We start from the raw sequence: 25973 nt of genomic DNA, 5'->3' as shown, positions 1-25973 counted from the left end.
GCGCTACATACCCGTAGGGTCTCAAGGCGCTGGGGGGGGGGTGCAGCTACTGCTCGAACAGCCAGGTCTTCAGCTTCTTCCTGAAGGAGAGGTGGTCTTGGGTCAGGCGCAGGTCGGGAGGGAGGGAGTTCCAGGTCTTGGCGGCCAGGTAGGAGAAGGACCTTCCTCCCGTAGTCGCTCTTCGGATGCGGGGGACGGCGGCGAGGGCGTGGTTGGCTGATCGGAGGTGGCGTTTGGGAGCGTAGAAGTTGATTCGGCTGTTGAGGTAGCTCGGGCCTTGGTCGTGTAGGGCTTTGTGTGCGTGGGTGAGGAGGCGGAAGGTGATTCTTTTGTTGACGGGGAGCCAGTGAAGGTCTCTCAGATGTCCGGTGATGTGGCTGGTTCGTGGGATGTCGAGGATGAGTCTGGCTGAGGCGTTCTGGATCCGCTGGAGTCTCTTCTGGAGCTTGGCGGTGGTACCGGCGTAGAGGGCGTTGCCGTAGTCCAGTCGGCTGGTGACGAGGGCCTGGGTGACGGTCTTCCTGGTCTCGGTGGGGATCCACCAGAAGATCTTCCGTAGCATGCGTAGGATGTTGAAGCACGCCGAGGAGACGTTGTTGACTTGCCTGGTCATGGAGAGGGAGGAGTCCAGGATGAAGCCCAGGTTTCGTGCATGGTCTGTCGGTTTGGGTGCGGTGCCCAGGGCGGGAGGCCACCAGGAGTCGTCCCAGGCGGAGGGTGAAGAGCCCAGGATGAGGACCTCCGTCTTGTCAGAGTTCAGTTTCAGGCGGCTGGTCGTCATCCACTCGGCTACCTCTTTCATCCCTTCGTGCAGGTTGGCTCTGGCGGAGGCGGGGTCGTTGGTCAGGGAGAGGATCAGCTGGGTGTCGTCGGCGTAGGAGATTATGCTGAGGTGTTTGCGTACGATGGCCGCGAGGGGGCTCATGTAGACGTTGAAGAGGGTGGGGCTCAGAGATGACCCTTGAGGGACGCCGCAGATGACTTCGGAGGCCTCTGACTTGTACGGTGGTAGGCGGACTCTGTGTTCTTTCATCATCTTTCTTCATCATTCTTGGAAGCTCTCAATCCTCTATTAGAACCAATAGCTGCCTACAAAGAATATACAATACTGGGTGACTTTAATTTTCATTTAGAAAATCATGCAGATAAAGATACCATCAAGATTATCTCTGATTTTCAAGCTGTAGGCCTAGAACAACGAGGGTTCTTTGCTCCTGAGGCGGAAGCCGGGAGACGCTTTGTGTTTTACTCTGAAATTGTGTTTTTAAACTGTACCTTGCTGCTACCTGCTGTTTGCACATCGAGGGCTCCGTGCAGCGGATCCATCGCTCACGTGACGCCCTCCTGCCGGCTGGCCACGCCCACATCCAGGCCACGCCCCCTTCCCGCCCTTCTTAAGCGCCAGCTATCGAGCGCTCACTTGGTTCTTTGCTCCTGAGGCGGAAGCCGGGAGACGCTTTGTGTTTTACTCTGAAATTGTGTTTTTAAACTGTACCTTGCTGCTACCTGCTGTTTGCACATCGAGGGCTCCGTGCAGCGGATCCATCGCTCACGTGACGCCCTCCTGCCGGCTGGCCACGCCCACATCCAGGCCACGCCCCCTTCCCGCCCTTCTTAAGCGCCAGCTATCGAGCGCTCACTTGGTTCTTTGCTCCTGAGGCGGAAGCCGGGAGACGCTTTGTGTTTTACTCTGAAATTGTGTTTTTAAACTGTACCTTGCTGCTACCTGCTGTTTGCACATCGAGGGCTCCGTGCAGCGGATCCATCGCTCACGTGACGCCCTCCTGCCGGCTGGCCACGCCCACATCCAGGCCACGCCCCCTTCCCGCCCTTCTTAAGCGCCAGCTATCGAGCGCTCACTTGGTTCTTTGCTCCTGAGGCGGAAGCCGGGAGACGCTTTGTGTTTTACTCTGAAATTGTGTTTTTAAACTGTACCTTGCTGCTACCTGCTGTTTGCACATCGAGGGCTCCGTGCAGCGGATCCATCGCTCACGTGACGCCCTCCTGCCGGCTGGCCACGCCCACATCCAGGCCACGCCCCCTTCCCGCCCTTCTTAAGCGCCAGCTATCGAGCGCTCACTTGGTTCTTTGCTCCTGAGGCGGAAGCCGGGAGACGCTTTGTGTTTTACTCTGAAATTGTGTTTTTAAACTGTACCTTGCTGCTACCTGCTGTTTGCACATCGAGGGCTCCGTGCAGCGGATCCATCGCTCACGTGACGCCCTCCTGCCGGCTGGCCACGCCCACATCCAGGCCACGCCCCCTTCCCGCCCTTACGGCCGCCTTTATTAATGTGTCAATACAGAACGCGCAGCGGACGAGCGCAGCGGGAGCGCCGACTTCGCGCCGAAGTCGCGCATAAGTCAAGCCCGTCTGCGCCCGTCCGCGGCCGAACGGGGCAAGGGGCACGACGCCATGCTCAAATTATATCATACTCCTCCAAAGACCTTATCGCCCTTCAAGGCACCTGGCCACTTCCGGACTCTGTCCGTAGACTCGTCGATTCATTGGGCCTTGCCCCCACCCTCCCTGCACTACCGCATTCCCCGCCGCAATCTCCCCTGCCACCCTGCCTCCCCTGCCCTGACCCACCCCCCTCCACCCCAGCTCTGTCCGTTATTCTACTCAATACCAGGTCGGCGGTCAAGCATCACCACGAGCTGTTCGTCCTGCTCGATACCGAGAAACCTGACCTACTGCTCTTGACCGAGACCTGGTATTGCGATACCTCCCTTCCCGCTCTCCTGGCCACCCTTCCACCGTCTTACGTGGCCCTACGTGCCGATCGACCGGCCGGCAGGGCGGGCGGCGGGGTCGCGTTAATTACTAGGTCAGATCTGCACTTCCAGTTACTTCCCTCTCCCCCTATGGCCCCTGTCGACTTCCTGGTGGCCCGTTCCCTCCAGACCGCCCCTCCCATCACTTGTCTCCTCATGTACCGCCCCCCTCAGCCCTCGCCTTCATTTCTACCTGTCTTCCAAGACTTGCTGGCAAATCTGGCGGTCAACTTTGCCTCGGTTTTGGTGCTGGGGGATTTTAATTACTGGCCCTCAGACCCACACGAGTGCTCCGCCTCAAAAGAATTTACCGAATCTCTGTCTTCCCTTAACTTTGTCCCACACATTTCTGTCCCCACTCATTCTCACGGGCACACACTTGATCAGGTCTGGGCTCTTAACCTCCCACTGGCTTCGGTGGCGGTCTCCCTTTGCCCTTGGTCCGATCATGCCCTCATCTCTTTCTCCATCCCCCACAACTCATCCCCCAAAACCCCGCTTGCCAAAAACACCTGGGCGCGGAACTGGAACAGGTTGGATCTCCCCTCCCTGACCTCCCTGCTTCACAATTCCATCCCCCCCCTCTCTGGCTTATCATCGGCCTCACAGGCCAAGGCCATTAACACCTGGCTAGCTGGAGCCTGTGACTCAGAGGCCCCCTTGCGACGCATCTCCATCCGCCGGCTTAAGGACTCTAACCGATGGTTTAACGACCATCTAAAAGAACTTAAACTGAGCGTCCGGAGGGCGGAGAGGCAGTGGAGGAAGGACTACAGCCCGTTACTAAAAACCCACTTTCTGACACTGTTGGCTGACTACAAATCAGCAATTCTAGCTGCAAAGACCGACTACTTCTCCACGAGAATAATGTCGGCCGCCAACAAACCCAGGGCTATCTTTGACATCGTAAACGACCTGGCGTTCTCAGATCGAGCCTCGCCCCAAATCCCTCCCTCCCAGCTTCTCTGCGACCAATTAAACAACTACTTCGTGGATAAGATCACTAATATCAAGGCCAATATCCCTTTACCCTCGCCTACCTTCGTCGATCCCTCCCCCCCCCCAGTACAAAATCATCTCACTGTTATCCCTCCCCTCACTCAGGAATCCTTTCTGTCGATTCTCCCCAAAGTTAAATCAGGGTCCCCGGCGGATGTCTGCCCCGCTCGCATCCTACAGCAAATCTATTCTAGCTGCCCTGATCCCCCGATTGCCTTCCTCAACAGCGCCTTGGCACAGGGTGTGGTGACCCCGGTACTAAAAGCAGCCACCATAGTACCCCTGCTGAAGAAACCCGGCTCGGACCCTTCTATCTCGTCCAACTTTCGCCCCATCTCCCTGCTGCCCTTTCTGGGCAAGGTGATGGAACGCCATGTTACCGCGGCTCTGAGCACTCACATTGAGGCGAATGGGGGGCTGGCTTCTCGTCAGGCAGGATTCCGCCCCAGGCACTCAACAGAATCGGTCGTAGTCGCCGTCCTAGACAACCTCAGAAAGGGCATGGATGACAACAACCACCAGGCACTGGTCCTCCTCGATCTTTCCGCCGCCTTTGACACGGTGGACCATACCATCCTACTCACCCGTGTCAAGGCGGCTGGCATCGGGGGATCAGCCCTTGTCTGGCTCTCCTCCTTTCTGAGGGACCGCACCCAGGCGGTCCGTCTAGGCGACTTCACCTCCACTCCCCTCCCTGTCACCTGCGGTGTTCCCCAGGGTTCCTCTCTCTCCCCCCTTCTCTTCAACCTCTATATCTTTCCTCTCATCTTTGCTCTCCAGCAGCTGGAGGTCACCGTCTTCAACTACGCGGATGACCTCCAGCTCATTTTTGATCTGTCCCCCTCTTCTCTCTCGGTCTCCAATTTTCAGTCTACTATGACATTCATCAGGGACTGGATGAATCACAACCATCTTAAACTGAACCCTGATAAAACTGAGCTGGTTCTCACTGGTGGTTCGTCCAGCCCCTGGAACTCTCTTTTCTGGCCCCCCTCCCTCGGCCTTGCACCCTCCCCCTCCACCACTGTCAAAACACTGGGTGTCAAAATGAACAATCAGCTCACTCTTCACTCACACATCAGCTCCGTGGTCTCCTCCTGTTTCCTCACTCTTCGAACCATCCGCTCTGTCTCCCGCTTCTTCACCCCTCAGGCCCTCAAGACCATCATGGCCGCCCTGGTAATCTCGCGTTTGGACTACGCCAACGCTCTTTTCCATGGCATTCCTGCCTATAGTTTGCGTAGACTCCAAGCCATCCAGAACCAGGCGGCCAGACTGATATTTGGCCTCCCACGTTATCACCACTCCACCCCCCTCCTAAAGAAACTCCACTGGCTCCCCGTGAAACAACGTTCCCTCTTTAAAATCGGGTGCATGGTTTTCCAGGCCCGTCAGGGCACTGCCCCTGCTTTCATCACTTCACTTATCAAACCCTACGTCCCCGCAAGAAACCTCCGGTCCTCCTCCAAGTCCCTTCTCCTGATCCCCCGTTTCTCGCGCAAGAAGTGGGGTGGATCCAATTTCTCTACTCTGGCCCCTTCCTTCTGGAACTCTCTCCCTGATAACCTCCGCTCCGCAACTCAGTACCTTTCCTTCCGTGGAGACTTGAAAACCTTCCTATTTAGCCAGGCTTTCCCCGCCTAAATTTTCTCCCTGGTCTTCCTTCCCCTCAGCCACTGAACCTTCAGCGCCAAGAAACCGCAAGGTGTATGCTGCGCTTTATAAGCATTTTAAATTAGAAATTAGTCTCATCACCCACCCACCAAGTTGGTCATACCCTGGACGGATTATTCACAAATACTCCATACATGAATCAACCTACGGTGATCCCACTTATATGGACTGATCATTCGGCAGTCGTATTTTCTATAATAATTAGGAAACGTAAATACGACGCGCCCTCTGCACGCTCACAGATTAAATGTCGTGACTGGAAAAATATCGATCACCATGCCTTTAATAATGCACTAAAAACGACTAAATTCAAAGACCCAAATGACCCAGGTGAGGCATCCAACAACTATGTGCGCTGGCTCAACAACGCACTAGATCATGTGGCACCTCTTAAAAAACTGCGGCCTAACCGTACTAAACCTTCTGCTCCATGGTTCTCTGAATCATTAAGGCTTGAAAGACAACGTTGTCGCAATCTAGAGAGACGTTGGCGTAGGAATTACGACAACAACGATAAAGATAGATACAAGACAGCCCTGCATAACTACAAGAAACTTATTACGAAGGAAAAATGTAATTTCTACACCACACAAATAGAAACAGTTATTCCAGGTGGTAAAAAAGTTATCCAACCCTACGGTTCCTGATTCTACAGATCCTTCTCAAGCCTTCTGTAATGAAATCGCAGACTTTTTCAAAGGAAAAGTTACAGATATTTTTAATACCTTCACACAAAAAATCTCTGATGCTATAGTTGGCCCAGCTGCTCCTCAGATATCTACCAGACCAACCCTGGAAACATTCTCCTCGCTCCCTCAAGCATCTATAGAGGAAATTATGAATGCGGTCATATCAGGATCTCCTATGGACCCTTGCCCCCCAAGATTACTTAAACTAGTATCTGATCAGGTAGCCCCGGTGCTTACCCACATTTGTAACACGATGTTCCAGACAGGAGATTACCCTAAAGTCTGGAAGAAAGTTATCGTGAAGCCCCTTTTAAAAAAATCAACACTAAACCCAGCAGAGTTAAAAAGCTATCGACCCATTGCCTCACTTCCTTATCCCTCTAAGGTATTTGAAAAGGCAATTAATCTACAACTCTCTAGCTTTATTGATGATAACAACCTACTAGATGAGACCCAATTTGGGTTTAGAAAAGGTCATGGCACCGAGACCGCCTTGATAAAAGCAACTGAAGAAGTTAGAATAATTCTAGACCAAAGCGGTACAGCAATCCTGATACTCTTAGATCTATCGGCTGCATTCGACACGGTCGATCATAACATCTTGATCGACCGTGTCGATGCCATGGGCATCCAAGGCAAAGCAAAGACTCTTCTGGCATCTTTTCTATCAGACAGAGAACAGTCTGTGAAAATGGGTAGCTATTATTCGCCCAATTTCACCTTACCTTGTGGAGTTCCTCAAGGCTCCTCGCTAAGTCCGACGCTTTTTAATATCTATGTATCGGACTTAGCGAGGTTGATCAAATCATTCGGCATAGGAATAACATCATACGCCGATGACACTCAATTAGTCCTGGCTATTCATAGGAACGGAGCTGCAGTGGCCGCCAACTTCCAGTAAGGAATGAGAGCAATTTGCACTTGGATGGACCAGAACTGCCTTAAACTCTGACAAGACAGAGGTCATGCTCTTTGGTGATCTGACCCCGTCTTGGTCACCAGTTTGGTGGCCAGCAGAGCTGGGAAATCCTCCTCACCCAGTGCAAAAAGTTAGGAACCTCGGAGTTCTATTCGATAATAAGCTTACTTTCCATAGCCATGCTAATGCAGTGGTTTCGGCATCCTTTTATACTTTGAGAATGGTAAAAAAGCTTCTCCCTTTTCTTCCTCCAAACTCAGGTAAAACCCTAATGTCTACACTAGTCCTCTCAAAGATTGATTATTGTAACGGACTATGGCTGAATGCACAGGAACAAGTTATGAATAAATTACAATTAGTGCAAAACGCTGCAGCAAGAATTTTAACTGGCACACCCAAATTCTCATCCATATCGCCCATCATTCGCCAACTTCATTGGCTGCCTGTGAGAAGCCGTACAAAGTTCAAGGACTTGTGCATCATTTATAAAACACTGAACAATACCGGACCGGACTTTTTAAAAAAATCCATCACTCCCTATAAACCCAATCGTTCCTTACGCTCTGAGGCATCCCAGCTACTTCACATCCCACGCACTAAGAAAGCAACATGGGGCGATAAACGCTTCACAATTGCTGCTTCTAAATTGTGGAATGAGCTCCCTCTTAATATTAGATCAAGCTCTTCCCTACTTATATTACGGAAGCACATTAAAACATGGCTTTTCAACCAGTAAGTTATGTAGGAGCTCGCTGCAATCTTAACGAACTCTAGCGCCGAGACACCGGAAGGTATTTGTGCGCTCTAGAAATTTTATAAATAAATATCATCGGGGGACCCCTGAAATGCTGACCCAGGCATGTCTGGATCATCCCTGTCCTATGTCAGGTGACCTGGAAAGGGATTTAGAGTCTCTGCAAGCATGGCTGACGGATAGGCTTGACGACCTTGCCCCTGTGGTGGCCCCCCGAAAAACAGCTTAACGGGTCTCTGCCCCTTGGTTCACTTAAGCACTGGCATCGCGACGGCAGTGCAAGGTTGCAGAGAGGGCCTGGCGCTCACAGTATGATTCCGCGGCCAAGCTTGCTTACAGGACATCTGTCAAAGCTTACCATCGTGATATCCTCCTTGAAAAGAAAGGTTATTTCGCAAGGAGGATTGAGACTGCCGCCAACTCGTGTAAAGAGATTTTTAATATCGTGAGAGAATTTACGGCCCCACGCATGAATTCGACCCAGGCAGCTCCTTCGGAGCCGTGGCTAAGTGCACTAGCTAATTTTTTTACCACCAAGATAAAATTGATTCAGGACTCTTTTCCCCTGAGTGCGACGGGAGTATCTCTCAGCACGGAGGGTGGGTTAGATTTAATAGCTAGATCGGATCCGGTTTTGGTAGAATTTCCCCAACTCTCAGTTTCCACGTCCTTGGAACTTCCGGCCAAATTAAAATCCGGGTCGCCTCTTGACCCGTGCCCTGCCAAATTTCTGGGGAAAGTGGCGGAGGTCATTAATCCTTTGGTGAATCCTCTTTTGAATCTTTCCTTGGGTGAGGGGGTGGTCCCGCATGCTTGGATGCACGCGATGATCATTCCTCTACTCAAGAAGCCTGGTTTAGATCCGGAGGTTCTGGCCAACTGCAGGCCCATCTCTCTCCTGTCTGCTTTTGTTAAGATCTTGGAGAAGCATGTGCACACTGTGCTCTCCAATTTCCTGGAATCCCACAATTTGCTTCATTCCACCCAATCCGGCTTCCGTACCAACTTAAGCACCGAAACGGCGCTATTGGAAGTCTCGGAGGCAATAAAGGAGGTGCTGGATTCAGGAGGCAAGGCTGTGCTTGTGATGCTTGATTTGTCGGAGGCTTTTGACACCGTCCCCTATGAGGGTCTCCTCGCCAGACTTTATGAGATCGGTCTGAGGAGGACGGTGCTCAGCAGGTTTAGATCTTTTTTGGCTGGCCGCCGACAAACGGTCTGGGCCCCCCCCTTGCTCTGCCGTGGTACCGCCACTGGCGGTCGGAGTCCCGCAGGGCTCAGTGTTGAGCCCGACTCTCTTTAATATCTTTATGAACCCTTTGGCAGCACTGGCGGAGTCTTTTGGGGCCCTGATCGTATCCTATGCCGATGATACCCAGCTCCTCTTTACGTGTGGGAAGGGAGCGGATTTTGACGGAGAGAGTATCCGTAGGTGCCTTGGGGCTGTTTTTAATTGGTTCCAGCTAAACAGCCTCAAGTACAACTCAGATAAATCTGAGGTACTCTTCTTCGGTTGTACGTCTGATCCAGATTGGCAGAAATGGTGGCCTATTAACATGTTCCCTCCAGCAGGTTCTTCCCAGCTAGCCAAGAATCTGGGGATGAAGATCGATAACGGCTTGACGTTAAGATCCCAGATTCTGGGCCTAACGGGAACATGCTTTGGCCTCCTCAGGATGCTCCGTAAGTTTCTTCCTTTGCTCCCGGCAGAGCATAGGAAGATCACGGTTCAGGCCTGAATTGGCTCGAGATTGGACTATTCCAATGTCCTTTATCTCGGCTTGCCAGAGTATCTTTTGCAACGGCTGCAGGTGGTCCAGAACTCGGCGGCACGGGCCATTTTTGGCCTACGCGGGCGAGCCAGAACATCTGACCTCCTGCAGTCACTCCACTGGCTACCTATCCGGAAGTGGATAGTTTTTAAGGCCTTGATGTTGGCTCATAAGGCTCTCTATGCCTCTGGAGCGAAATATCTTCAAAAGGGGCTAGCTTTCTACCATCCCTGAGATCAGAGTCTTTGTCCCTGGCCGTGGTTCCTTGGGTAAAAAAGGCACGCATTGGGGGCCGGTCTTTTAGGCTGTTGGCTCCACAGTTGTGGAACACTCTGCCCGTGTCACTGCGCAGCACTTCCAACCTGCTAGCATTTAGGAAGGGCCTTAAAACTTGGCTTTTTGTTCTCTAGATTTGCTCTTTCTTTTGATTTCTGGTCTCTTTTTCATTTGCCCCGTTGTGTTTTCTGTTACAGGTTATAAATAAAAGCGCCGGGACAATCCTCGCTATAAAAAACACAGTTAACATAACATAACAATGATAAAGAAATAAAACTAATTGAAGACTTTCCACATGAATGGACTTTTTAATTAAACTATTTGTGATATCAGAGACTCTATTAAGCCTATCTACCCAGTAACGTGTGCCTGAGGTTCTGCTTTTCTCTAAAAGTGTGGGTTTTTCTACCACACACACATAGGGGTAATAGGGTACTTCCTCTATCCTGGTTGCACCGTGAAACACACATATTGAACACACACAAAGCAAACATAGCAAGGCACCACAATTCCTGGCATATCACAAACCCTATCTCTCAGACATGATCTGTACTACAACTTGGTAGTTTCATCTAATTAAAAGGGACAGGAATGGGGTTACTTTCTGAGAAGTTATGTATTGGAATGGCTGGAGAAGTACAAAGAGAATTTGTCTGCTACTTCGCAATGCAGTGATGCGCTAATGTGTCTGTAGTTCACAAGCATTATCAATTTGGCACGTTAACAAGCTGTGTAAAAAGAGAAATAGAAGCATCTCTTACAATGCCGACATTGTTTTCAAGAAAGGACACTAAACTAGGGAAATTCTCATAATGAACAATATACACTACAAATGCTCATTTGTAAAGTGTTGAAGCATTCATCATTTTTTGACTTGTTTGCTTACATTTCCAGATTTTTGTGGGTTTCTTTAACTTCTTTTAGTAGCTCTTTGCTTTTGTACTGGGTGTCTGTGCTATTAAGTCATTACTATTGGGGTGAAATGTGTTGGCTGCGGTGTTAGAATTATTTTGGCCAAAACGTGCTGCAAGGACTATTAAGATGCATGGCTTTACATCGGTCATGTACAGAAAAATTAACCATGTTTGTAAACGTTAAAGTTAAAATTAAACTAACATTTATATTGAGCACTGGCACTGCAATTTATTTTTGACTTAACTGTACTAAAACCACAGGTGTGAAATAAAAAATATCTACATGTCCTAGGGACAGGAATCTTCTGCAATCTACTTGACCGTTATGATGCCATGCAGTAACAAATCTTGGCAGCACCTTTATTATGTCAGCGCTCTGATAACCTATTATAGAAAACAAAGGTCCTAAGGCTACACATACAATGAAGTTATAGACTTGAGTAAGTGCTATATCTGTTATTCCAGTACCCAGCCGGGTCAGGAAATTTTTATTCAATATCTTCAAAAACAGGTGACCACGAAAGAGGTCGAATATAAACATTTGATAGGGTACAAGCCTGTACCTATCCAAGAGTAAACTAACAAACAATTTAGAAAAAAGAAATAGAGAAAACACACAATATCAGGCAAGAAAGACGTAGGAGCCACCTGTCACTTGCAATTGGATAACTGGTAAGGCAAGTTTAGACACAATCTCTACAATAAGGATAGACTCAATGGATATATTGCAGAAACTGTCGACGCCGTTTCGATCCCCTGGCTCCTAATGAACCGGGATCATCATCAGGACTTGGTTATTGGTTGCCTGTTTTGGATTGAAGCGCCTGGAAGGATCCAGAGTAATACATGGATCGGTTCTTATGGGCTTAGGTTTGCTCCGCTTGGCGCAAACTTAATCTGAGGTTTGGTACCTCGGGCTGCGGTATCTAAACCGGGATGGCAATCGAGGACATCTAATTCCTTGGCGGGTGTCCTCCTGATAAAGGTTACTTAAAATTGGTTTTAAGAGTACGATGCTCCCGATGATTTCAGGTGCCGCTAATGGGCGGTAGTTCCTCTGAGAGAACTATTGTCGTTTTAGTAGCGTCTGTAAAGCTCCACAATCGGGCGATATGCCGAACGCCGGTAGACTCGGTGGTCAAATGTCCCGACACCACGGACCTCCGTTCGCGCTCTGATAACAGCATATCTTATTACGTAAGGATCTACATTAGAGTTTGAATTCTAGCTAGGCGGTTTGGTCTCCTTTCCGCACATTTACATACAGGGGATGGAAGTAGACAGGAAGCAGTAGTTAATTGGTTGAAATAACCTGCGAGTATGCGCACACCATCAAACGAAGATGTTTAAGGGTATTCACCATTTCCTATCCAATCTCTTTCCACACTGGAATGGTTAAAATCATGACAAGGCTACGAATAAAACCTATTCCTGGTACATATAAATGGAATAGAGAACGCCTTAGTGGAAACAACTTGTGATATGCCTAGGGTAGCTAAAAGACCAATCCCTGCGTTACTATACGCAGACGATGCGGTCCTAATGGCTCGCACGCCGGTGGCTCTACAATGTCTTGTAACATCTTTTAATGCATTCATGATTAATCTGGATTTGCAAATCAACTGCTCCAAGACATTCTCCATGAATTGTGGCCCTAGTGCTAGTAGAAGAAGGAGGCGGATGTTTATTAATGCAAGCCCTAGAGACTAAACAGCCACCTTTTCTTACCTTGGTATTTTATTTCATGAAGCAGGGAACTGGACAGAAGCGATAAAAGTAAGGAAAGCCCTGTTCTGCAAATCTATTACTGCCCTTAAAATCTTCGCAAAAAAGATGGGGGGGAAAAAACCCACTGTAGAACTTTTGAAAATGTACAATGCCACCTGTGTTTCTATTGCGGTTTATGGTGCGGGACTTTGGGGGTATGAAAATGTCAAATCTATACAAGTGGCCGAAAACAAATTCCTGAGACACATCTTAGCTGTACCTGAGAGTGCCTCAAGCTACATTTGTCATACGGAACTGGGCCAATGTTATATTGAAGACATAATTAGAATTCAACCAATACTGCTGTGGCATAGGGCTTGGACTAGTGATGGATGTGTACTGAACCGTGCTATTCTAACTGATGGATTAAGTTTGGATTATGTTGGGAGGATAAGGTGGTTTACATACATTAGGGACTTTTTTGGAGATGTTGGCTGTATGGGCTACTATGACAATCCCTTGTCTATGTGTAACATCACGAGAAAGGCACTAAAAACAAAATGTATGAAACACCTGGAAGAACGTAGAATGACAGTGGAACATGAGAAGAAAACTGTCTTAGCCCACCTACCTGTATCAATTCAAGGGAAAATCCAACCATACTTAACCCTTTCTTTGACTGAATTTTCGCGGTTCATTTTGACCCGATTCAGGTTAGGCATCCTCTTTAGGGCCCCAAGTTTCCCCGCAATGAATTGTTGGTCCTGTAATCTGACTAAATGCCCATGTGATGACCAATCGGAACAGTCTGACATCCATATCATATTTTTCTGTAAATACTATACTTTACCCAGGAAAAGATTGATTATTCCAATTTTAAGGGACATGGGTGTGACGTTGTAGGGTTGCCTTCCTGGAACTTCAGAAATTAGATGTTATCTTTAATGTTGCCTGCATCTCGGAATTTTTAGCAATGTTTTAAGATTACGTAAATCAATTTGTACTTAAATGTAATTTATGTTTTACCTGAATTCTTCTTTTGTTTGTACTATGTATTGATTTTGATACTGTATTATGAACTGTTTTTAATGTACTTTTATGGTTATTATTCTTTTAACCGAATAAAGTCAACTTGAATTGAATAAAACCTTTTCCAGGGTGGGGGTAAAAAAGGAATGGCATGTAAAGTGAATTTACAATCACTCAGATTTTCGCATGTGCACATAAATGCATTTAGTTTGTTAGGAGTTTGGGTTTCACATCTGCTTCTGGAAAATCTTTTGAATGCCCAAAAGTTGTGAATCTGCCCCAAAGCAAAGAGGCACTTTTTGTTTTCTTAGTTTTTTTTTTTTAAGAATAAGGCCCCTAATGTATTTTTATGTTGCCCATAATGTTGCTTATACTGGTTTTACATTGATTCTTCCTTATTCAAGTTATATATTTTTTTATATAGGCATGCATCAAACAGGTTTTACCAAATGATGCCACATACAATTTGAAGTTAAAGTTTCACAATAGATTAAGATTAAGTTTTTCCATGTAACTCAAACAAACTAGAATGGGCCCCAGTTGGGTAAAGGCAAAAATCCAATTTGGAAGAAGCTTCTTTGATAGGAGTATAGGGGCTCCTGAGGGATTGTCAGTCACTTCATTAAGTAATCACAACTCTTAATTAAATGTTGGTCAAGTTTGCCTGGCAAACACTACAGGTCTCTCATCCTGCGGCCAAAGGGCCCTGAAATAGATAAAGTAATATAGGATTACAATTCTTCAAAAAGGCCTTTGCTCCTAAAGAATGAACAGTATTCAATTACATTAATAGAAATTATTAGACGTTTTAGAGAGGGGCAGCTATGCTTATGGTAGTCTTCTCTTAGTAAAAGGAGCTGTATGGCATAATAAAGGCGCGTGTCATCAACGTAATCACTGCAAACACGATAAAAGTGACAGCTATGGGCAGAAAGTAAAATACTGGACTTTAAATGCAGCAACAGTCAGTAACTTGGAAGTATTTACATCAATGTATCATTTCACTTTACCAGATCTCGGACCTCTATCATAGCTCAGTTTCTAATAATTGTGTTAGAAATAAAAGACAAATAGTGAAGCAGGCAATGCATGCAATTAAAGCAAAGCAGTGATATTGAAAAGTAAGAAATTGCTGGCCAATCAAAAGAGGCATGCGCAACAGTAACAACTGAATACAATCAGCCAAAAGCAACACCACAAACTATTACCAACCACAGAAAATTATAAAGGTGGAAAAGCTAGTACCAAGCAGGTTAAATATGTGTACAGCAATCACAGCAAAATGTGGCAAATAAAACACATCTCGTAGACCATCACACATAGCAATGGGTTCAAATATTTGTGTTACTCATGCTCTTAAAAACATTAATACATACTAATTAAAAGAAATATCTTCTACTTTTATGAACAAATAAGAACAAAACACCACAATTGCGAGAACATAGGAATGGGTGAAAAGATAAGTAGCAAAGGCAACCAAACACCACAAGGGGGGGAGGGGGGGGTGAACAGTGGCTAAACTGATCACTTCGCGCTCAGTGACCTGGCTTTTAATCACAGTATCAGCCTTGGCATCGTTTTAGTCTTGGCAAGTCATATTGTCTCCTTGTGCCTTGAATGATAACATTCTCTTTTCATATGGTCTTCCTGTATTTTTTACTTTTATAAGACAGCGTTTACTGGCTTTGTTGACCTTGAGCACTGCTAATATGTTACTAGAGCATGTGCTCCGACACCTCTAAATACAGTAGTCGATTGGCTAAAATCTGGTTGAGCATTTAGTTGATAAGCAGAGCCACTGTAAATTGGTGTATAATAGTTAAATGTCACACTTGGGCTGCAGTGTGCATTTAAAACACCCATAAGTGACCGTAACATGAGTTCAGGTATGCCATTGCAGCCTTGGCCTGCTGCGAGTAAAGCTGCAGCTGCCCTCACATCAAATTAAGTATTTTGGCATGTTCCTTGAAGCCTGCTTGGTCCGAGAACAACACCAAATAATCACATTAGGATGTCTCTGACATGACAGATTACAAAACTCGGTCACTGCATAGGACAAAACACCTTTTTCCTATGGAAGTGTACTTATGAATAAAATGATCATAAGTTTGCTTAGGAAACAGCTACAGATTTATCTACACCCCATTACTGGGGGGCGTTGGGGGGGGAGGGTTCTACTAAAGTTTACATTTCTCTGCCAGAAAGCCAATGCAGTAGTTCTACCAGTTTTTGCTGCTCTACTTTCTCCAGGAACAGTGTTTAGGTTTGATGAAGTGTGAAAAATCCTTTTTTGGAAAAAATATGGGTGCATACCTTCCTAGTCGGGAAGCAGGGAAGAGTTAACTACAGGTCTTCCTCTGCCACTGATCTTGGAATGTGGAAAAAGAGTGGTCAGGAAAAGGAGATGGAAAAAGGAAGATATACACCATCTTAGTATGAGGGAGGTTCTTGCAGGGTAGTCCGTTCTCCGCTATGATCTGCCTACACTGGCCTCAAAACCAGTTACAGTTGGTGTTCACAAGATACGCCTTCATAGACATCCTAGGTTTTAGACGTTAAGCACACAAATTGGCTCCGGGGGTTGCCGTTTTTAAAGACCAGCAGAGCAGTTTTTTCTTTTAGCAGAAAGGAACAGGAATTACTTAAACTTTAAGATGTTTTGGGCACAGGGATTTTCTTCCGTCTGGATCCGAAGTGGTCACCCATTATCCCTATATTAAAAAAAAAATTCCTCGAGACACAATCGGACTTGAAAAGAACAACAGAAGAACACTTTGTTGTGTCTTCCTGTAAGAAGCCGGGGTATGGCCCTGCTCTCCCATTTACCTCAGCTCTGGAGCTCTCAAGGGTCACCCCATTTGCCCCCCTGTAGACTTGGAGCGACCTAGAAGGCAGGAGAAGAACATATTGCAAAAACAACAGATTGGTGGGCACTGGGAATTGTGCTCGAGCCCTGGTTGGAAAGATTGGTTGAGCCGGCCTCCCATTGCTAAACTGGGGCCGGCCTCCAAGAATACTACCCTAGCTGTCAGAGCTCTAGAAATGACCAGGAGAGCATTATCCAGAATCTAAAGACAGTGTTGCTTTTGGTGGTGGCTGGACGTTATGGCAGAGAGGCCTGCCTCACACTTGAAGCTGGGGCTGGATACCCTCAGAACACTGGCGGGAATATTGGGAGTATTCAAGCGATAAGCCTGAAAGGTAAATGACTCACCCTACCATTCATGCATCTGGGTTTGGTATGCCAGTAACTTTCTCTAGGTTTCGCTTTTAGTTCAGGAGTTGACTCCGGTGACTGCTTTTAGTAATGCACACAGACTATTAAAACATCATTGTTCCAATCAGGTTTTTGGGCAATTGTTTTACGAAAATTCCTATCTCTTTATCCAATATGACATTTAGGTTTTTGTTTAGTCATGCCATTTACCTTCATTTTTCTATTGAAAGCTGTCTTGCTGCTGCTCAAATAAATAACCCCCATTTCTCAAGGAAAATGCTAGCTGTTTTCTGCCACTGCTATAAGCTCAGGTTTTCTAATGGAACCAGGTTACCTTAAAAGACACTTGTTTACTAACTTTGTGGGGTTCCAGAAAGTAATCCAGAATCTCAGTTGTGCAGCAATTTATTGTCGCTGTCCTCTTCCATTTCTTATCAATAACCTTCACAACCTCTCCGTTTAACCATTCTGCTTCTAATTACTGAATGTGCCACTATGTACAGTGTGTTAGGGAGAAATGTATTATTCATAAACTTTAAAAAAGCACATTTTAAGCACTAGCTTCAGAAGGTCTACATATTCTAATCAGTGGTATGTTATTTAAAGGGCTTTCACAAGAACATGAAGACATTTCATGTACATCATAATACTTACAGAGCTGCCGCGCCAGAAATGATCTCAATCAGCTCCCTGGTGATAACAGCTTGACGGGTACGGTTGAAAGTTAAAGTCAGCTTGTCAATCATCTCAGCTAGAATACATAATGTGTGAAACAATGCTAAGTGCCTCCTCGAACATCAATCACTGCAACACCATATGGAAAAAAGTGTAGTGAGACTTGCAGTGGCCATTCGAATATGAATCAACACAATGTGCAATTTTGAAGAACATTATTCAAGATACGTTTCCATGGCCTTTGTGAAAGTAAATGTTACCAACTAGAACATAAACAATGGAAAAGCAAAGCAGGATGGGGTTAATGTGCCAACACATGGAAACATAGTATTAGTACATTAAAGCCAGTTAAATCTAAGAAATAAAATGTGATCTGTATTGAAAGCTCCCCTCGGCCTTCATTACAGTCCACGTTTTGCTTCTATCGGAAATCAACTTCAAGGAGCCATCATTGAAGAACTTCTATAACGTAGAAAGAAAGGATTATAATGGATAGTTTGTGGACACAGACTAGGAGGAACAAGGATGATGGGGACGAGCAGTATTATACAGGTGGAAGAGCGAGGGGAAAGAGGAATGAGCAGCAACATACAGGGTGAGAGTAAACTGAGCAGACAAGGGGTAGGAGGGGCATCGAGGATCAGAGGGGGAGAGCTCTAGTCGTAAAATAGTCCCTCGGGTGATTCAATGTAAGGACCTGATCGAAGGTAGAAAAACACACCCTTAAAAGCCTATAGCAATAGGTGAAAGTAAAATAATACCAGGGGCTGGGCCAAGACATTTTTAACAGTCTCAAGCAAGTGGTTGAAAGAGGCTATTTGAAAAATGGCAGTAGTTTAAGGAGACCGTATGTTCGAGACAATAGGTCTGTTGCAAAGGTGTGTGGTGAAAATCCAGACCTAAAAAAAGGAGTACTGGATTATAATTAAAAAGCACTACCATTTTTTTTTTAATGTTTGTTATCGCTGCTTATTGTTGTGGTTACAAACCACGAGTAAGTAACAAATGTATATTGGACAGAAAATTAAAGCAAGCATTTGTCAGCAAAATTAGAAACCAGGCGCATGTTTTATATAGTTACATATTTTAGCTATGGTTTCCTAAGCTCTTTAATGTTTTCTCCAAGGCAGAAATACAAGACCCGGCTCTAAAATTGTCTTTTACTATTACGTGGTCATGCAAAATTGGTTAGCATGAACAAGTACTAAGATACTGCCAAACATGAAAAGGCTTCTCTTGCAAGACGAAATTAAACGGGAATGCTAGATTTACAAATAGACAGCACTTAAGATTTATAGATTCAACTTTCAAGCTCTGAATTGTGAGAAATAGAAAAAGATGATTTTGTGAAAAATAATTGTAAAATATCCCAGCTCCAAGAACATGGTGATTTACACGCTGGGCCCATTCGCACCAAAGGCTTGGGTCTAAAGACTACACACCGAGCGACAGATTAACAGCTTGTTAGCAAAACATGTTATCTGATGAAGGTAAACTACTTTACTACAGAAATTAAAAAGAAAAGGTAATATGAAAACTTTCTACTGGAGGGAGAGGGGAGGATAAACCACTGTACGTTGTCCCTGATCAAACTACTAAATCACAAATGAGTACGGTAGTGCTAGGAAAAGGACCAAGTGACTATTGGCCCTATTTGGGGATAAACGTCAATGTCCAATTAGGAATGTGGCAGAACTATTGTCAAAATAGGAGGGAAGGTCATTTTTATGTAGGAGGAGACCTCACACGCATTTTTGTAATGCTTGATCATGGACGACCTCTCCACCCTGGTAAGACAGTGCCACCAGGGGGTCTCGACTTCCTGAGAAACTTAGACAAAAGGGAGATAAAATCTACTGGACAATGGTGGGATTCAAATCAATTAAAAATATCTTGTGATCCCCGGTATATCACCTTTAATAGAGAGAACCTCAGGTATAGTTAAAAACTGCGTCGAGATGGTAGTTTGAAGACAACAGCTTATACCTTCTCTTTTAAACCAACATGTTTCTGCCCTAGTAATTAGCCTTATCTCGTCTGGGGTATTCTTAAGGGCTGTGGATCCCTACTCTTCTCAGGCGAAGTAAACGCTGAGATGAGAAGTAATAAGAAACCAAGATCACCAGGTGAGTCCTGCCGGAGTAGGAATTCAAAAAAATATTAACCCTAGATTTTAGGGGATTTCAGACTCCTGGTCTGGAAAGGAGACAATGTCCTTTATAGGCAAACATACGTCAAAAGATCCAACCGCACAGTATCAACTAGATGGAACCGCTCCCAGCTGCTTGAAACAAAGCAATATGAAAACGTCACCTATCTGATTAGAAAAATAAATATCTACAGATTGAGAGTTTCTTATACAATGTTTGTGTGTGTATGCGCACACACACACACACACACATATATATACTGGATCACCAATTTATCCTAATATTTTAGTAATATGAATAAACCAGTTAAATACACATTTTGTTTCCAGGACAAAAAACGGGTATATTTTGCCCCAATCACCCCCCCCCCCCCCCCCCCCCCCCAGGCCATCTCCCAGCTGAATCCTTCATTTTGGAGTATCTTTGTCACGTTCATTATTCCCACTTCAGCGAGGCCAGAGTACCTCCCGGAATGGTTGGGTCTACTTTGCATGTACTTATACTCACAGGCATTCTTGGTGGCATTGTCCATAGCAGTCATTCTCGCACTCTGCTCACTGGTAGTGGACTCCTTCAGTGCGTAGAAGATGATGTTGGCCAATGTGAACTCTTGGTAGTTTCGGAGTACATCAGCATCAATGTCGTCATAGATACTAATGCTGTCTGCAAAACAGACAGGCAGAATTAGTAACTATCTACATATATTATGAAGACAGATTTAGGATCTCGTTGTGATAAAGCTGCCTCCAGTTTAATTGCAGAATCATGCCATCTGCGGTTTCGGAAACTCCTGAAAACCCACCTCTTTCCTTAATGATTTACACTACTTCTTTGTTATTTGCTTTGGACCCTTTTTCTGGTTTAGCGCTGGGATGCTTCCGGGTAACTATGCCCTCTATAAATCTTCATTCAATTCAATTCAAAATTAAATAATGGCCTCCTCAGATGGACTTCAATACCATGACCACACCCTGAAATCCAAAGACCCAACTAAACATTGTACCCATCAAAATCGATTGTCCCTTAAGAGGCACAATTTCACTGCACGAACAGGTCACTAAAGCAAAAGTAACTTTTTAAATTTCACGACTGGGCATGCAGCAAAGTACCACCTAGTCTCAGGCATAATAATGCTTAGAAACAGATGTACTGATAAGATACAGGTTTCACCGTAGACTAAATTCAGAATAATTAAATAAGATTTTTACTCTCCTCGTTTCTGCACTTTTAACCTTTTTAGATCGGGATGCCATGCAGAGTCCAGTTAGAATTCATGTACTTTTTGAAATTTGTTAGCACCTTAAATTCCCTAGAAAAACTGGTGTCACACCCTATAAGAGAAATACTACAAAAACCTCTCATTGCATGGATGGCTATGGGCAGTACTGAATATAGTAAAGACTACTGCTGTTCTAGTCTTTGTACTGAACACTGCACAAAATACTCACCAGAACCTGAAACTGTTTCAAGGGAGAAGATGGGTTTTTCCTCTATCTTGTATGAGATGACAGACCTAAATTAAAAGGAAAGGTGTCTTTGCAGGCAAAGTAAACAAGCTACTCAGGGTGATACAAGAGAATATAACCAAGTTCTGTAGTGCTAGATTCACACGAGTAAAACACTACCAGAATAAGAAAGCAGTAAGGGTACAAACACAGATGTGGATTGTCTCTTTCCCCATTATCTCCTCACAGAAGCATAATTAAATGAGAACATCTTTATGAAACAAACAACACCCACATGCACTAAAATGGTGCATACTACGTTCAATAAAAACAGAATAGTAAATGGAAGGAAAATAAATAATTACAGCAACTCTTAGTAGCTCATGAATCTACAAAGCAGGTGGCAAGCAAAGCATAGTCATGCATACCAAAAGACTCAAAAGAGGGACAATCAGGGGTCAAACATCGATACATCATTGTACACCAAATACTTTAAATGAAATATCCTCGCTCGCTTTGTGATTTGTCTTTCTTGGTTAATGTCCATCTCATGTTGTAAGCGTTCACTCGCCTCTAAAGCAGTAGCTCCTTCCTCACTTGCAAAGGGAATTCAAGTAGATTAAGTAAATTAGTTAAGATACCAAATGTTTGGGGACAATACCGCACTAAATGCAAATAATGGTCTGCAGCTCTGAAAGTGAATGTACATGCAGGCCCTCCAACAGATCTATTAGAGCATTTTCAGAAGTATTTCTTTTTTATTACATTTCAAACTTACATACTTCAAATCTGGGTCTTGCCTTCATTACTTATTGTTCATAATTTCCTAACCTGGTCATGCTGATCTTACATTTTCTGCTACTTAAAAATGTCCATGTTTCCTTTATAACTATTGTTCATTGAGTACTTTGTGTAAAAATGAAATTCTAAGCTGCTGATATTTTCCAGCGTTGGAGTTTTTCTGTGACAGACGTTTGTCAGCCTTCCTGTTCAAAGCAAACTCCGATACATTTTAGAATGTGAAAAGATACAACCAGAATATGGCACTGAATCTTGTGATAACCTTTTGGGTGCAAAACGGATTATACACATGCATGTCACAAGATAGATTTACCTGAAGCGGTTATAGATGACAGATCCTTGATCAAACTCATACCCGCAATTTAAGAGTTCTGTGGCAATAACAGATGCATCACCGAAAGTGGGTGGAGTTCTGCCAACTTCTTTAAACGTCAGCAAAATATGATCCCTGTGAGTTCTGCAAAAAACAGAGATAATGAAATACATGGAGGACAGAGACCAAAATGTAACGTAAGAAATAAATAACGAGACAATGTGCCCTATGAAAAAACCTCAATAACTTAGTCTTGTCAGAACAAGCAGGCTTAGGTAGACAAAATGTCCCTCATCACAGAGCAGTAATCCAACTGATTCTCATGAGCATTTGTTTTGCAAGTGCTCAAGCCTCAGCAGACAATGTTTTTGCATCAAGTATAGTCACCTACTGTAACTAGTTAGTTAAGAGTGGACATTACATTAAAATAAAAAAGCATAGCCAGCAAAAGCCCAAGGAAAACTAGATTTCTAAATAGATTGGTATATGATGGACGTTACCTTAAATAGGCAGTACAAGCAACTGAACCCTGGTGATATACAACTAGAAACATAACAGTACACAACCTAAGGTCTTGCAAGTAATATCAGACTTGCAAATGCTGTATAGTGCAAGCGCAAGTCAAGAACAGAATAATTTGCTGCCATAATATTTTTACGCTCAACAAGGTGTGAGAAGAGTGATCACAGGGATATGCCCTGCTTCGACCGTAAATAAAAGGTGGAGTGTGGGACAAACTATATAGTGAGTGAGGTCTACAAGCACGATTAGTGTGTAGACCCAATGGTACTGGTGGAGTTTTTAGATCATGGATACAATTTGCTATTTACTATGGTATGTGAAAAAAGTTGGAGCAGGAGAAAAGATATGTAATATATAAAGTCACCACAACTTCATAGTAAAGCATGCTAACTTCTACTTCTTAATATAGATACACAAAATCGTAAAGAAAAATACCTCTGTAGAATACCCCTCAGCTTGTCTCCAACTCCCACAATCACGGCTTCCTTCCCAGTACTGGACAGGGCTGAAATCTCATTTTTGATGGTTTTTGCGACAGAGGAGTGAATAGCACCACAGAGGCCACGATCGGAGGAAACGCCAATGAGAAGATGCTTTTTCTTCTCTTCGGGTGCCTTTATCTCCGCTTTCTCATACAAAGCTGGAATGGCAGAATGAGAAGATACCAATATTTAGACAAGTATTGTTGAAATCATTACTAAAAGGCTTAACTAACATTAATTTTGGAAGCTTGCAATGAAGAACCAACATGCCAAGGGTAGTGACATTTTCACTAACGGCGCCATCATTCTTTTAAGCTATCTGGCCATTCTCTTTGAATTAGTCACATGACAAATTACTTGGCTTAGATTACATGAGACAAATAGTAATCTCTGGTGGCACCGAGAAAAGCAAAGCAGACTTTACAAGTGGACATTTTTAAAGCAAGCAAACCATGACAAAGTCAATAGTTTGGGCTTTTGTTTAGTAAAAATGTGTACTCTGTCTTCTCTGGCACGACGAACAGTTACTTCACAGCACGAGTGCTAAATTATCATACACAGACATAGTAACTAGACAGCAGTCCAAAATTCTGTTCAGGCACAGCAAAAGAAACAGCAATGAAAGCTAATATCTTTGCGGGGTGGGGGAGGGGAAGGACAACATGATTAAATAGAATGGTTAAAAAGAACAAGACTATTGATCTAACAAGCTGGAAGTGGTAAAAAATGAATGTAAAACAAGCAATGGCAACGCCACTAGGTCTGTGGTTAATGAGCCAATACTTGTGTTTGTGCATAACTAACAGAAAAGAAGTTTGGACCTTATTAGAAAATGTACAACATTCTAATAGACTTTTTTTTTAAACCCAACTGGCTAGTACAATTTTTTAAATTCTAATATAATAGGGCTGACGGGCTTAACACAAGGCCCTAACCGTAATGATTAGAAACGTTACCAAAGTGCTCTCTTAGTGATAGTGTGGGTGAGCAGCTTTAGGCTTACCAGATGGGAGTGTAGAGTATTTGTTGTATACGCAGAGTCAATAAACGGGACACACACAGAAATCCAACACAAATTTATAAAAAAACAACAGATTTGTATATTATTTTAGGCACCAAGATCTTTGTGATCAGGCAAGTACTTTTAAGATAGGGCAGCTCAGTAAACAAGAGCTTGCGTTTTGATACCTGCAGAATGCAGGGAAGTAGCTCCAGTACTCCATGGGAGATATTGGCTGTTTTTAAAATAGCTTGCAGTCCTCCCAGGCTTTTTGGAGCAGTTGCCATTGTTGGGAGCAGCTGGCAAGGTTGGCACCAAGTCAATCGCAGGTCCTCAGTTCTTGTTTCTTTCGGCTCTTTGTCCTTCTTGAGTCAGTTGATTCAGATGATCTGGTGCCAGGGGCTTCTCTAAATACTAAATTTAGGGACATTAAGGGTAGTGAAGGGTAGTAGCCAATGGGCTACTTACCCTTGGGATCACTACACCCCCTATATGACTACTTCCTGTGAGAAGTGGGTATAACACTGTCCCAGGGTTCCTAGTTCCAACAAAAACACAATGGTGGAGCCCTTCCTTTGCAGAGCACACCAGGTAGCCCACCATAGGGTTATGCCTAGCCTGTGTGGGCAACACGCCTACTGCATAGCCAACTTCCTGCATGTCCTGGTGCCAAATGGGCCTCATGAAAGGGAGTGGCCTTCTCCAGGTCTGGAGGAAGCTGGGTTGCGGCCTCCTAAGAGTATGGGCTCTCACCCCTGTAGGTCAGAAACTCGTCTGTGGTGGCAGGCTGGACAGGAGAAGTCAGTCTGCACACTAGAGGAATAGTAGGTTCCAGGGGCACCTCTAAGGTGCTCTTTGGATGCATGTCGTAATAAATTTAATACTGGAATCAGTATGGATTTATTAAGACAAGGTGTCTGATACACAGGTTTCAGTGAAGTTATGTAGCCGAGTAACTCTTAATGACCTGTGCCCAGAACGTACCCTAAAATGTCTTCCCTATTCACTTTCGAATGGTAGTAATCTGGACTAAACATCACTGGGGCATAGGATATAATCTACCCTGCCTTAGAGCGGTCAGGAATTCTGTAGGGTTACATTACATATAGCAGATGCAGCGACTTGGGCATGGTACACAGGAATGTGTGACATGTATTTCTCCCATGGTTTGCACCATTTCACGCAGCCTGCAATAGCAGTCTGCATGCAATTTGTATGGGGGTCTCTTGGGGTGGCTGTAGGGTTTCTGTTGCAGTACCCCCATGCCTATGCTTTTTGCCAGATTTCTGATGAACTTTGACTGGGTGTGCCCAGGGACCCTGTCAAACAGGCTCCCAGGGCCTGTGATCTTTATCAAACCTGAACCATTGTATTCACAATTGGCACGACTCTGGCCTACCAGCAAGTCCCTTGTAAAGGGTGCCTATGGTACCAAGGACATGGTAACCAGGGAAAAGCTCCGAGGGCTTAAGAATGTATTATGCCACCTGCAGAGACCTAATCAAATATGCACCACTGCCCTTGCAGCCTGCGTATTTTGGTGTAACTAAAAGTCAAGAGTAAACATGACACTCATCCCTGTGTGCCACGCCTGCCCAGCACTGCATGAGACCTGGATAAGTCACCCTTAAGGCAGGATGCACTATCCCTCATGTGAGGACCTATCTGCATGAACAGACAGGCCCCATAAGTATCTACAGTAATTCTTAGATATTATAAGTGCCCAGTAAAGCCATACTGAGTATATAGTCTGGAAACTGGTCACACTGGAGAACACAGAGAGTCCGCCTACCACCGTACAAATCAGAGGCCTCCGAAGTCATCTGCGGCGTCCCTCAAGGATCATCTCTGAGCCCCACC

General features: G+C 44.9%; 1 protein-coding gene across 2 annotated transcripts in view; it reads right to left on the bottom strand.

Annotated features, from left to right (window-relative positions):
- The window catches only part of ATP5F1C (ATP synthase F1 subunit gamma), a 46339-nt gene that overhangs the window by 13556 nt on the left and 6810 nt on the right, over positions 1-25973 (bottom strand). Inside the window, exons 4-8 of one of the 2 annotated variants that reach the window (XM_086918962.1) lie at positions 23067-23271; positions 22110-22253; positions 20999-21063; positions 20058-20213; positions 17380-17476 (exon numbers count right to left, since the gene is read on the bottom strand). In XM_086918962.1, coding sequence (XP_086775088.1) covers positions 17380-17476; positions 20058-20213; positions 20999-21063; positions 22110-22253; positions 23067-23271 — 667 coding nt within the window. Of the gene's footprint in view, positions 1-17375; positions 17477-20057; positions 20214-20998; positions 21064-22109; positions 22254-23066; positions 23272-25973 lie in introns of those variants that run through there. The other variant, XM_086918963.1, reaches the window with a different exon arrangement.

Source organism: Lissotriton vulgaris, chromosome 1_1, assembly GCF_964263255.1.
Source record: "Lissotriton vulgaris chromosome 1_1, aLisVul1.2, whole genome shotgun sequence".
Classification (NCBI taxonomy): domain Eukaryota; kingdom Metazoa; phylum Chordata; class Amphibia; order Caudata; family Salamandridae; genus Lissotriton; species Lissotriton vulgaris.
The sequence above is the reverse complement of the archived record's forward strand: the minus strand, read 5'-3'. Positions and strand labels throughout refer to the sequence as shown.